The 14,122-nt window shown below is 44.1% G+C and overlaps 1 protein-coding gene across 1 annotated transcript; it reads left to right on the top strand.

Moving 5' to 3' along the window:
- Nucleotides 1–982: 982 nt before the first annotated feature.
- LOC149343913 (uncharacterized) lies at nt 983–8,775 on the top strand. Its single transcript, XM_089546098.1, has 4 exons — nt 983–1,070; nt 2,849–2,934; nt 5,466–5,715; nt 7,616–8,775. Exons 2-4 carry the CDS (start codon nt 2,868–2,870, stop codon nt 7,896–7,898), a joined length of 600 nt encoding a protein of 199 aa, XP_089402224.1. The 5' UTR covers nt 983–1,070; nt 2,849–2,867; the 3' UTR covers nt 7,899–8,775.
- The last annotated feature ends 5,347 nt before the right edge of the window (nt 8,776–14,122 follow it).

Raw genomic sequence — 14,122 nt, 5'->3', positions numbered from 1 at the left:
TCATCGAGAAAGGTAACGACATGCTTGAAAATGACATGTTCTAGTAATTTGCAGCATGTGCTAGTGTGCGAAATGGGACGAAAGTTTTGAGGGGAGTGCTTACCACCGGACTTGTGAAGTGGAACCGCCTTCCCAATTTTCCAGTCACTCGGAAGGTTTGCTGTGTCTAGTGACTGTTGAAAAAGTTTGGTTAGTATAACTCAACTACAAGCACAAGTATTTTTTTAGGAATTTAGCGCTAATCGCATAGGAACCAGGTGAAGAATCATTTTTTAAACATTCAATTAATTTGGCTACGCCAGGTGAATCGATAGTTATAGATGACATTGTCGGGAACCTGTGGTGCTGTATGTAAGGCAGATTAACGCTTAAAATGGAGGAAAAGCTTTCAACGAATATGCCATTCAGCACGGAAGCACAAAGATCATTGGGGATAAGTTTACCGGAGGCATCTTGTAGTCTAATTAATGGGTCGTTCGCAGGGTGTATAACACGCCAGAATTTCTTAACACTCGTTTTTAAAATAGTCGGTAATGTCGCGGAGAAAAAGTTATTCTTTGTTCGTTTAATTGCGTTGACGTAAGCGTCGGAAGCAGACGACAAGCCAAGACAACGCAGGTTGAAATTTCAGCGGTTAAAATGTTTGATCCAGCTTACTAGCTGCAGCCGTTACCGAAGTTTCTTTCTTTGACGCGACACAGTGCACGGGTCAAAACAAGTACAGGAAGCTTTAGATGAAACGTCGTCTAAGAGAGTAATCTGGTGGCGCCTATAGTCGCCGTCGTCTTCCGAAAGGCTCCCATTATTACAATCTCTTTCCTTTCAGAAGAGAACTAATGAGCAGTGCGCACGTAGCCTCCACTGTGCTGTGCAATACAGGCACCCCGGCCGCACGCAAACAACGGCCCCGGCTCGTGCCTCCGCCACTTCCGACGGAAGCACTGCAGCCACATCACCTCTCTCCTATAAAGAGTCCTGGAGGAACGGTGCCAGCACCCTGTTCAGCTTAGCGGGAGCAAGACACACCTTACAGAACAGCAGGATTCTCAAGGAAGACAGCATCAACAGCGGTAAGGATGAAAAACTTGGCTGCACCCGGGTGGCTCGAAGACCTGTGCTGGTAATATCAGGCAAGGCGGGGGTGTTTTGGTCTGGGATGAATAGTTTTCGAACAGATTTTAAGAAAACGCATTAATCCCTTCTAGAGAATTGTCATCGCTATGTACAGCAGGGGAGAGAAGAATACAGACGATGCTTCGGCGGTTAAATTCTTCAGACGCGTTAGTTAGGGAAAAACAGTGAATATTTGAGGGATATGCAAGTAATACTCGCTTCCGCCCGTTCACGTAGAGGTAGCAAGCAATTTTATTTCTGTTACGTTAATCGACAGCACGGTTGCGTGGTCTCCACAATTCTGTCTGCTGTTTCACGTTTGCTTCCCTGAACGAATATTTTAACGAGCTATGAGACATAATACACTTTTGTTCATTGGCAGATATTGATTAACTTCCCGCTTACTTGCATTGCCTTTGAAGGCAATGAAAAAAATTGAAGTTGGCCATACCTCGCGGCTAACTCAATTCGCGTTAATTAAATAAGCCTTCCTTGAGATATATAGAAACCCCGCTTTCATGTCCTTCACCGCTATACGCAGGAAAAGGATTTCACAAAACCATCTAGGTTACTGGTCAAGCGACGCTTGAAAGAATGACAGGAAATTCACCTGAATGTTGTATCCTCGTGTCGGCACCGTAGCTTGCTTGCAGCAGACCTAGATAAGCCACTCAGCGTATAACAATATATAGCCCACGCAGCTAATTCACATTTTGCATGGGACCCGTCAGAGCTCCTCTGCGTCTGGGAGTGATTGATGCTCCGACACAACATCTGTGTCTGGCTCTTGTTACCTGAAAAACGGAAAGAATTCGCTAGAAAAACAAGAAAGCCGTTGTCTCGTATCGAGCGGTGATGTTTACTGGGCTTCGAAGTACATCTCAAGGGGACAATTTTTTCATAGACTGCAGCTACTTGTTAAACAATGAACTGCACCGAAAGAGGAGCGGGAAGAACGACAGTGCGGCAAGCGACTATAAGCAATACGCTAAAATCTAGCAGAGATAAGGAAAGAAATATAAAGGAGGAAAAATTTCCCCAGAAGCATTTTAATGTAATAGTCCTCTAATTTTGTCTAATCACCTCAATTGCGTTTTTTTTAATTCCTCGCTTTATTATGAAAGTTGAAAGTTAATTAGTATTAAGATATTTTTGTTATATATGTTCTTTTCATGCACAGTCACGGTTGCCTCTTGTTCTTTTTCAATCAAAAAATGTACTCTGATACATTGTTATTTTGCTGTAGTGCATTATTTTTTCCCTGCATACCTAGGATTCGTCTTAGAATGTTCCATCCCTGTGTGTTTTTGTATTTTCGATCCTTAATTTTTTAAATTTAACTTTCAAATTTTGGTTTGTAAATTTCTGGTTCTTAAGTGGCACGCTTAAATTTAGGACAGATAAGGTAAGAAATATACAAAAATAAGGAATGAAATTGTTCGAAAGAATTTCGCTGTAATAATCCTCTTATTTCCTCTATTCACATTATTACGTTTTTTTTTAAATTCGCCGCTATGAAAATTGAAAGTTACGTTATCAGTTATTTAATTTATATTACCATTTTATAAGTATCCTTTCCATTTCACCGTTTTCTAGTTCATGATATTCCTAATATTCAGATGCATACTGCCATCCATATACCCTCGAGAAGGATATTTAGGGGTATCTCGAATAAATAAAAGCAAAACAAACGTTGAATTTCTGATCATGTATTTCTTCTTTTCAACAAGCGCAGCTCTCGCATCACTGCAAACATGAAGACCGTTGGCGCTTTCCTGCTGTGTGCAGCAATCGTGTCCGCCCAGGAACGTGCGAGATTCGGTGAGCAGGCATGCGCAGTATTTTCTTTTATCGAGCATTTATCACTTCCTTCCTTTGACACTCAATCTGTTTCTTTGTTCACATTGAAGTTCACACAAAGAAAAAAGAGCTGTTCAAAAAAGTGGGGTGTTAATTTGGTTAGAACTCATGGAAACTGTTGAGAGACACATGGAGTGTTGAAGGTAATCCTCTAAAAGTTTATTGATGTGTATAAAACTATTGAAGTTATCCGCAGTGAAGTAAAGCTCGTTTGTGTAATTTTCAGATAACCCTTTATCCCTCTATGCAGAAAGGGTATGGATTCTCGGATACTTTACGTTCTCACTACTAAGCCTCCTTGGTAGCATACTACTCCTGAGAATTTATTATCGACGTCATCGGTGAAGCCTGGTAAAAGTACTCTACCACACTGAGGCTCAAAGGGAAGATCATAACAGCTTCTTTTCATGGGGAGCAGTTGCTCGTCTTTTGTTGTAAAGTTTGAATTTCAACATACCCGCCGGCAGAAATCCATTAGTGTTATCCGTCTCGCGAATGCGCACAATAGAGTGGTCCCGTCCCTGATTTCTTCGATGTCAGTGCTCGGTAGCGAAGCTTGTAGCACGTTCGGAAATTATATAACGCGGACCAGCCCTAATAGCGTCTTTGTGGTGGTTTCGAGCACTGCAGTGTTCTGAGGGAATATGGTATAGAAGCATGGTCTCGACAGTCCTGCGTTGGTGTGAAGGAACACTGAGAGGATTTTGCAAAGTGGTTTGTTATATTTTTCTTTTTTGGTATTTTTGTGATGGGCAATATTCTTTTGACCGTTGTTGTGTCTAGTCTAGTAGATTTGTATTACGTAGATTCCAAATTAGTCGTCCATAATGAGCAAATAGGAGCACTTTGGCGCAAAGAAAACTGGTTGTCAAAAATTACACGAACACAAGCGCGCTACCATGGCAACATTAGGCTCAGTGTTGTTGTTTGCGGAGCTGTGAAAGCGATATACGTAGGCCTTAATAGCCAACATACGTAGGCCTGAATAGCCTTAGATTAGTTTACCTTCTGTTCTCTAGTGTGTTTTACATTTCTGGCATTAGAGCTCTCTTTAACACGTCACACCTGGTTAACAGCAAAGTTGTATCTTTCTACACACGCGCGTACTGCAAAACACTATGATCAGCTGAATATTTCGCCCAGCACCCTGGTCACATTTGTGGCGACTGCCAGAGGTATATTTATGAACTCCTCGTTATGCGTCATTGAAAAGTGGGTGAGAGAGGAGGGGGCTGTCGAAGCCAATAAGGTTTCCTTCAGCGCACTATATAACCAAAATAAGGTATGTGTCCTGCATCGCCTACCTTGGATGTTCCTCGTTATGCCATAACCCACGCCACAGTATGAAAGGGTACAGCAAGAATTTTTGTCCAAACTTCTTGACTTTGGTGCTCCAACTAGTCGGTTGCAACAATATACTACTCGATACCGAAAGCGGAAGTTGGAAAACCGCCATGTTTTTCTCAGATGGGCGCTTCACTTGCCTTCATAAATCCAGCTGTTCGTGTCAGTGCTGAAGTTAGTCGTTGATAATGTGAACAGGACTTAAAGTGGCAGTGCAGAATGACCATAATCAAACACTGCAGCGTGAATGCATGAATCACGCTTTCGTGCAGAAATTTAAGAGAATCGATTTTATGCTCTATACATACACATGTGTGTGAGCACCTGGCCAGGCTGCTGGGCTAGACGACATCAAGAACCATGTAACCTAGGCATGAGTTCATTTTAACGGTTCACGGAAAGGTATGCCATGCAAGCTCATTGAAGTCTAGATCTAAATATAATTGAAATAACAAAATATGAAAGAAAAGGAAATGAAATTACACTACAATCAAGTAATGTAAGCCTTAGTTTTTTTTATTCGCGACGCACTGAATAGTACACTCTCGCGTGATTCTCAAAGAAAGCAAAGTGCGCAATAGCTGCCTCATCCATCATGCAATGTAAACGTACGGTAGCCAACTTATATCATTGGAGTACTCTCGTGAAATTTATTTTATTCGCATCACTTTAGGTTTCTAGACTAAACTCTTCCATATGGCCCGCCACATATGAGTGCGCTTGCTCGGTTGTTAGGAGTAAACAGTTTCAAAATACAGCGCAGCATAAGGACACATTTATGAAGCGCAATATGCGTACGTATATCAGTACGTATATTTATAACGTACGTATCAGTACGTATATTTTGGCCTAGCTGAGCCAAGTAACTGCCAGTTTTGCCTAACCAGGCAACGCAGCGGCACAAGCAACACCGTAACACGAACATCTCGCAAAATATATGAAACGGAACCAAGTAATTTCACCCCCGTTACGTAGAAAATGAAAGCATTAAAAAGGCGTAGAGAAGTCCATAGAGCTACAAATTCTTTAAGATGCAACTCCTCTTTGTTCTGCTGAAATCAAATTTGTGCACTTTCCCCGTTACTGCCATTATGTTACGCTTCCTTTTGATCGATCTAAATTTGGCGTACCCGACTTAATATCTCTAGGCACTTGCACCTTTCCTGGCATCGACCTGGAGGCGGCCGTAGATGACCTGCTCAAGCGGTTGCCCCAATCCGACAACTTAGCGGACGCGGAGCCCAGAGATGTGTTCCCAGGTCTGAGAGTAGGCAACACCACCTTAGTCGGCCTGTCCAAGCTGGAGTTGCAAGGAGCCCCACGACTTTACTGCCGGCGGAGCAAAGCGATGCTTGAGATCAACACGCATGGATCTGCGCGCTTCAGCGCGCCATGGAGGTGAGCGCATGGGCCAAACACTCCTTCCATTAGTCGATGTGGCAAGCGATATGCAGTTCTCTCTGATTTCCCATAGGCTGTAATCAAATCTTATCTGTGGCTACCAACTGAGCCTTTCGCTTTGCAGTTAACTGATTACAGCGTTAGTAAAATATGTTGCAAAAGGATGTGCCGGGCTAGTTGGTTCATTTCAGAAAAAAAAGATTTAACTGTGCGAAAGGGTTAGGACCCTTTCGCGGAGTTAAATCTTTATTACTGGGTTAGTAAAAAACTGAATGGCGATTACACATTTGCGGCAGTGAGAATAATAAGTTTAGGTAGCACAAACCTGTGAATCCTGGGGTGTTAGACAGCGGCTTTGGTGCGACGTTCCACACTCAAACACTTCGGTGTGTCCGAAGGGCCCTTCGCTGCATTGGCTGCTGCACTGAAGGTTGGATTATGAAAGGGTTTCTCTACTAACTGTTCATCGCACATGGGTCCATCTTGTTTCAAAGTGTGCCTCACCTGATTACAATAAATTCAGGGCATGGCATTGGTGTTTGAGATCTTAGATATGAACTCTTACATCGACGCTGGTCTTTGGTTACAGGCGCAAAAAAGACTCAACATCTTTGGACGAAGCGCCTTCGTCCCGTCTTTCTGCCTTGTGTCTTTTTTTCGCGCCTGTAACCAAAGATGAACCGTTACCAACTTGCCCAGCAGGACGCTCTTACATCGACGCACGCGCGTCGGCGCTAACGTGTTACATTCCTGCTCACCGCTGTAGAAGCACTCGGGCCGCCACACTGACTAGCGGAGCGACTGCTCTCCGCTCTCTCGGCGCTACGATCAGAGGGGCGCGGACGCGCGGGCCGGCTGCGGGCATAAACCCTTCAAGGGCTGCTTGCCTCTCCTTCCTTGCATTCCCTCTAGCGCGAATGATACTGAAGATAATCCTAACAAAGCCGTGCTGGCGATAGGCGGTGTCGGGGTTGACTGCTTACGCCTCTACGTCTGCATTATCGAGAACGATGACACGCAAAGCAGAACTCTGGGCCTGAACTAAATAAGAACACATCTAAAATAATGTCAAATAGTCTAAGAAAGGAGCACCAGTTTGCAATAGGAGGGCACACATCGGAAGTTGTCACGCAATACATACCCTTAAAGCATGTTGCAATGGTGGCCCGCACTATGATTGAAAAGCCAGGCAAATAAAAATCTGGGAAGCGCATATTCCAGGCATTCTCATGTCATGAATAATGCTATACAGCTACCCCTCAAGAAGAAAGTATAAAGCTGTTCTATCTTCTTAGTATTGCCCTATTGAGCAAGAATTTGTAGGCTATCAAAAAAGCTTAAAATTAGGTTGGAGAGAGCTCAGTTATGTACCCTAGGAAAATATTTGTTGCAACATTAAAAGAAAGGAGTAGATTTGAATGGATCATGGTACAAAAAGGAGTTATTAATATGCGGGCATAAGTCAAGAAGAAATGGGTATGGCGAGGAATGTAATGCTGAGACAAGACAACCGATGGGCCTTTACGGTAAAGAAATGGATTTCGAGAGGTGGCAACGGTTTCAGGGACAGGCAGAAAGTGGGGTTGACAAATGAAATCCGGTAGCTTGCGGGGAAAAGGGGCCCGCAGGTGATACATGACAGGGTTAATTCGAGGGGCATAGGAGAGGCGCCTGTTCTGCGGGAGATATAGTTAGGCTTATGATGACGGTGATGGTGACAGCAGGTGGTCAGCGGCTGCCATTAATTCTATGAAATCTGAGTAATATTTTGCCGCCTAAAAATTATTCATGGAACTCATGAGGACTGCCATAATAGTTTTGCTTGGCTACTACTTTTTTACACCTAGTCAATGTCAAGCGTAAGACCGTGTGCGTATCTGTTTTCCTTTCCTTCAAGGTACTGCGGCGGGAAATCAGGAACACTGACCACCATGTCCCCCTATGTCACTATGAAGATGCTGTTTGAAGTAGACAGCGCAACGGGCGACCTTGTTCCTGTAAACGTGTGGCTCACCTGGCTGGAGGGCACGCTTTTTCTGCTGGAAGGAGTTAATAGCGTGGTTGATTCTGTAGTTTCCGCAGTGATCACGAAGTTGCTGCCAGAAATCGTCAGGGATTTCTGGGTCGCATCGCTGCCCTTCAACACGCGTACCATTCTCAAGGAGATCACTTCCTCTTAGAAGGCAGGCTAGGGCAAGTGGGTGGGGCTGTTCAGTTGGGCGCCACCTCCAACCAGGCTTTGCAATGCGACGAAATACACTCTTATTACCAGAGAAGCCAAACGCAGTTCCGTGCAGCTTTTTTCTCCGGTTCCTTTCTGCCTTCATTGATGTTCTATGTAGTCACGGAAGTTGTTCGTGCATATACTACTGGAACTTAAACCGAGAAGCTTGTTACATCTATATCTTTAAAGCTGAGCGCTGCGGCCATAATATACTATTTTAACTTAAAATATAATTCCAACTGTTCATCTCCATCTCCGCTTTTCCTCTCACATTTTCCAGGTATGTCTCAGAGCGGTATGTGAACAGCCTGTGCCGAGGGTGGTTATAAGATGTTAAATTCAGCGGATGCACACCTTTTCTAGAGTGTCCTCACTTGGTGGCCGGGGTATGAGGGAGCAACATAGCGTAGTCGGCGAGTTGGTAATGCAATGTGCGTTATCTACAATGGAGCAAACATTTGTGAAACGAAGAAGATACCTGTGGCATAGCGTAAATGCCAGATGCGTCTGTAGCGGCCTACCGCGCGATTGCTACGATGGTCCGGCCGAAAAAGAAGAAGACTAGCTGCAACTTACGCGTGCGCACCGGCGGAAGTGGTTTTCCGCCTGGCGAAGTGAGCCTAAAAATATATATTTGTGGACACCGGGCAATCATGTCTGGCTGGTTCTCATACACCACAGGTGTTTTCGGCAAAGAATACAAGCCTGTAGCAGTTTCAGAACCCTTCAATAGAGGTCTCTACATTTATTGCTTGCTTACAATGACATGAGAGCGTCAGCGCGGCGGTATGGTATTTAAGTGTGCATTTATAAATAAAAAAGCTAGCCCTTGGTTTATCGCCTCACTGTCTCTCTCGTGCTCTTCGTATTTGTGCTAAAGTTCTTTTTCAGTATCAACTACGACCTTCCTTTTGCATCGACAGCTGTGCATGACAACTTCTGCCCCATCACGTCGTTGTCAGTGTGGCAACGAATTGCTGCTGCAAAGCGAGGCCAAAATTCGCTGCGGGAAGAGATACTAGACCTTTAAAGAAATTGGGATCACGTGTTTTTAGTAACTCCTTGTACATCCTATCTTTTGCTAGGATTCTGGTGAGCAAACAAGGTGTTATCCATGGCTTACGGATCTTTTTTTGACTGCCTTAGCTGCTTTTGAGGGAACGTACAATTATATAATCTCACAAAATTACTCAGGAATAAGTTATATGCAGAATCCGGTTCTGTTTCTCGAAGGATTCTCGGATTTCTCGGAGGTCATCCTAGATCTAATCCTAACTACCCACCTGGAAGCCCTCTCATCTGTCACTTATCTACGCGAAATCAGCGACTATAAAGTGATCCACGCCACATTTGAGTTCCATCCACCACGACGCCAAAATCAAAACAATACTATTCGCCTCTACGACGAAGGAAACTATGCAGCCTTCAGTCTCTAATTAAGCCAATATCGCACAACATTTGAAGCATCTTTTCACGATAATTCAGTAAATAATAATTGGTCCCGTTTTGAGAACAAGGTTAGTGAACTAACCCACAGATACATTCCCAAAATAAGCCTTCTACCATCTTCCTTTGCTTCCCAATGCGCAAGTTATGACGGTTATCGATGGCTTGTTGCTGAATAAAGTGGGCGTCTGACGTGTAAGGCGCTACGAGCAAGACGAGCAAGCATATCCCGCATTCAAAGGACCTTTTGTGGTAACAGGAAAGAAAAGCGAAATCGATTACTGGCTTGACGTGGGCTCCTGCAAGAAGTTGTTTCACATAAATGTGCTGAAACGCTATGAAGAGTCCCAGCCAGTGATAGCCTTCCAAGCATTCTTTTAAGTTCGGCCTCCATAAGTTCTCTTTGACGAGGCGATACCCGGTAAGCCTCGAAACGTACGGGCTGAGAGGAAGTAAGCGTATGTCATAAACTATAATGGTAGTTGGGCCTGGTTTGTCCGAGAACATGTCTTTTAATAGTGCAAGAGTTCTGCTAAATCTTTATTTCGATCAAAAATGAGCCCAGGAGCCTCTACCGTTGCCTTGAGTGCTAGGTCAGTGCTGCCACTGTTGTTCGGTGCGGCTAGTTCCGGGAAATCTAACGGTGTTTCGTCAGAAACGTTCAGCGACAGCCGGTACTTTTTGAGCAGTTTGGTGTAGTATATTTGCTGCGCCATTTGCGTTCCGGGAATTCTTACTATATAGTTCGTGTCGGACAACCTCTGAACGACTGCCGGTGGGCCCTCCCATTGAACTTCTAGTTGTTTTTTTTTTCGAAAGTCTCAGTAGCATTACCTCGTCTCCTGCTTCAAAGCCGCGTAATCCGGCTGTCCGGTCATAGCATTGCTTGGCCTTTACTTGTGCTTTCCTCATCTCGCGTGCCACCTGCTCCTGTGCTTTGAGCAGTCTTTCAAGGAGAGCGAGCACTGACTCAACCACTGAGGGCTTCTCTCTGTTCTCTCCAAGCCCATGCCGCGGTCATTGGCATCGCACTGTACCACGAATGGCTTTGAGTAGATGGGTGCCTTAAGCACAGGCTTACTCATTAGCGCACTTTTCAAGTCTAAGAAATCCTTTTGCTTTTTTTTCCATCCGATTGTAGAATCTACGGTTCAGTATTTCTGACAGCATCTGTGAGAGGACTGCGAAGCTCTGAATAACGTTGGATATAGCGCAGGTAGAAGCCGGAACATCCAAGAAATGACCGCACAGTCATTTTCGTACGCGGCTGTGGGAAATTGCTGATATCAGTAGCTTTCAACTCAGATTGTCGTCGGCGGCATCGCCCCTCTAAGTGACCCCAGTAGGTCACCTCTGCACGTCCAAGTTCACATTTCTGAGCTGTACTGTCAGGCGCGCGTCACAAAGACACTCAAGAACTGTTCGCAGGCGCGTGATATGCTCAGACCATGAACCGGAGAACACCGAAACGTTACCTACATACAGGAAGGAAAAATCATGCTGTCCCATCAATACCTCATCCACGAGGAAAGAGAAGCAGTAGGGAACGTTCTTTAAGCCGAAGCTTAATACTTTAGGCCAGAATGTCCCTACGGGCGAAATGAATGCCGCATATCTACTTGCCCGTTCGGTCAGTGGAACCTGCCAATAGCCCCGAACGAGGCCGAACGTAGGGATATACTGAGCTCTGCTAATTTTCTCAATACCCTCCTTGATGTTGGGTTATGGGGTAGGTCGGGGCCTTGGTTACGGGGTTTAGGCTCCTGTAATCAATACAACCCTGCTGAAAAAAGTTCTATGATGCAATAATCTCATAGATCATTCATCATAGAATATCATACAATCTGTAATATATAGCATACGAATTGTATGATATATCATAAAGATTGTATGATATATCATACAGATTGTATGATATTCTATGATGAATGATCTATGAGGTTATTGCATCATAGAACTTTTTTTCAGCAGGGAAGAACGTGGTTCCTTGCCAAGGGCTTCTACCAAAATGAGCGGTGAGGTGTAGCCGCTCTCGCAAGCCGCAATACGTCGAGGTCACGCATTCTTTTAATTTCGGCCTCCATAAGTTCTCTATGGTGAAGCGATACCACGTAAGCTTTCGAACGTACGGGCTAAGAGGAAGCAAGCTCTCTAATGGTAAGTATCGTAAGTTAACTCTAATGGCAGTTCGGCCTTGTTTGTCCGAGAACATGTCTTTGAACTCGTACAAGATTTCTGCTAAATCTTTATTTTTATCAACATTAAGCTCAGGGCAGTGCTGTCACCGTTTATCAGTGTGGCTAGTTTCGGGAAACCTAACGATATTTCTTCAGTAACGTTCAGCGACAACCGGTATGGTTTGAGCAGGTTGGTGTTATATATTTTCGGTGCGTTTAGCGTTACGGGTATGCCTACTATATAGTTCGTTTTGGACAGCCTCCTAACGACTTTCGGTGGGCCCTCGCATTGAACTTTTAGTTTATTTATTTCAAAGGTCTCAGCAGCATTACTTCGACTCCTGCTTCAAAGCGGCGTGTTCTGGCCAATCGGTCGTCTTTCAAGCAGAGCGCGCACAGACAACCATCGTGGGGTCCTCTTCTCTGTCTTCCCACGATTACCGAAGAATGCGGAGTGGTGATCGCAGGGAGCGGCCGTAGACTGGTTCGGCAGGCGTGAATCCAGTGGTCTCATCAATCACGGTTCTGAGCGAAAACATTGTGGCTGACAAGCAGACATCCCAGTTGGCTTTGCCATCAGAGCACAGTGCCCTCACCCTTACAAAAATTTTTAGTAACATTCTTTAGAAAGTCTTTCGACAATTGTTAATAGAACCTACCAACATTGAACAGAAAGTCTTTTACACACCTTTGTACATTGTAGTAAAAACCTATCAACCGTCTTCAGACAATTGGCCACCGATATCCAAAAGACTCAAGTACATAGAATGTCTTTATACTTCCTATCATCCCCTTATCGAGTTTCTATACACTTCCTACTGACCCCTTACCGACAATGTCTACCAACACCCTATTAACGGTCTTCCGACAATTGGCCACCGTTATCCAAAAGACTCAAGTACATAGAAAATATTTACACTTCTTATCAACCACATACCGACAATGTCTACCAAAACCCTATTAACGGTCTTCCGACAATCGGCCACCGTTATCCAAAAGACTCAAGTACATAGAAAGTCTTTACACTTCTTATCAACCACATACCGACAATGTCTACCAACACGCTATCAACGGTCTTCCGACAATTGGCCACCGTTATTCAAAAGACTCAAGTACGAAGAAAGTATAATTCCTACATCAACTTTTGGAAAAGTGTGTGTTAACTACACAGTAAAACACTTTTACCAACATAGTTTTATCACTTCAAAATCATTTTGTGAACACTATCCTGGAGTGCTTAAAGAATAATAGAAGCAAAATGAAAATTATTACATTTATTGTGCACAAGTGTACATACGCGCTACAACACATGCATGATGCATCAAAATATTTTATGGAGAACAATAGAGGAACAGAATATTGCTTTCGGCACACTTCCCCTCAGTTACCTCTTAGTAACAATGACTGACACACAGAAATTTAAAAACATAACAGGTTTTAATTCACGATGTTTCGGCTGGAGGACCAGCCTTTTTCGAGTATAGTATAGCATTCGAAACAAAAGCTGTGTGCTTCAAATGCTGTAGTACACTTGAAAACGGCTGGCCCTCCAACCAAAACGTCGTCAATTAAATCCCGTTAGGTTTTTCTTACATATATACGAGGTGTTTCAGGGAAGACTAAGTAATTTTCAAAAAACAGGTATTTTGAGATGAATGTATGGCTTTTTCAGCATAGTATTACCAGTGTTGGCAGGCACCAGAAAACTTGTGAAGAGTCTTACGTTGTAAGCTGGTTAGCTAATTTTTATTATTGAACCTTTTCACTATCCGAAACTTCGTTAAAACATTAAGTTGGGCTAGTTGGTAAAGGCTTGAAGGAATTATATTCTTAGCGGTAAAAACACACACAACACCAAGACACACACACACACACACACACAGACACCCGCTAGACTTCAACTATCTTTACTGGACACTTGTACGACATAAATATGTATGACTGAGCACACGCAGGCGCCTCGTTGCCTCGTCATCGGCAACAGGTCTAACTGCGCCCTCCCCTCTCCTCCAAAGCATACGGTTGCGCCGATAAACAATCCCTTTTTCTGCCAATGCCAGGGAGGGAGTGCTTACACACATGTCGCCCGCCTCTTGAATACGAAAGGCCTGGGAGCCGAGAAAAAAGAAAGAGAAATTATCGAAGTCTTTCGTATTCAAGAGGCGGGTGACGTGTGTAAGCACTCCCTCCCTGGCGTTGGCAGAAAAAGAGATTGTTTATCGGCGCAACCGTATGCCTTGCAGGAAAGGGCAGGGCGTAGTTAGACCTGTTGCGGATGTGCTCAGTGATACATATTTATGTCGTACAAGTGTCCAGTAAAGATAGTTGAAGCCTAGCGGGTGTCCTGTGTGTGTGTGTCTTGGTGTTATGTGTGTTTCTTACTGCTAAGAATATGTTTCCTTCACTATCAGAGTTAGGCGTCTAGTTGCCATTAGATATTTGTAGCAGTTACATGCACTGGAGGGGTTTCTTTCCCTGTGTGCTTTCAAAAGCGCATGTATTTTCGCACGACGCAGCCAAATTTTGTCGAGCCACAGCGGCGAAAGTAATCATGTTT

The sequence above is a fragment of the Amblyomma mixtum genome, chromosome 5, assembly GCF_055824585.1.
Source record: "Amblyomma mixtum isolate Tamu chromosome 5, ASM5582458v1, whole genome shotgun sequence".
Lineage (NCBI taxonomy): Eukaryota > Metazoa > Arthropoda > Arachnida > Ixodida > Ixodidae > Amblyomma > Amblyomma mixtum.
This window is presented reverse-complemented; position numbering and strand designations above follow the sequence as displayed.

Coding starts and splice junctions, on each gene's coding strand:
- LOC149343913 (XM_089546098.1), top strand. CDS start 2,868: ATGAAGACCGTTGGCGCTTTCCTGCTGTGTGCAGCAATCGTGTCCGCC. Junction 2,935..5,465: donor CCAGGAACGTGCGAGATTCG/GTGAGCAGGCAT, acceptor TAATATCTCTAG/GCACTTGCACCTTTCCTGGC. Junction 5,716..7,615: donor CGCTTCAGCGCGCCATGGAG/GTGAGCGCATGG, acceptor CTTTCCTTCAAG/GTACTGCGGCGGGAAATCAG.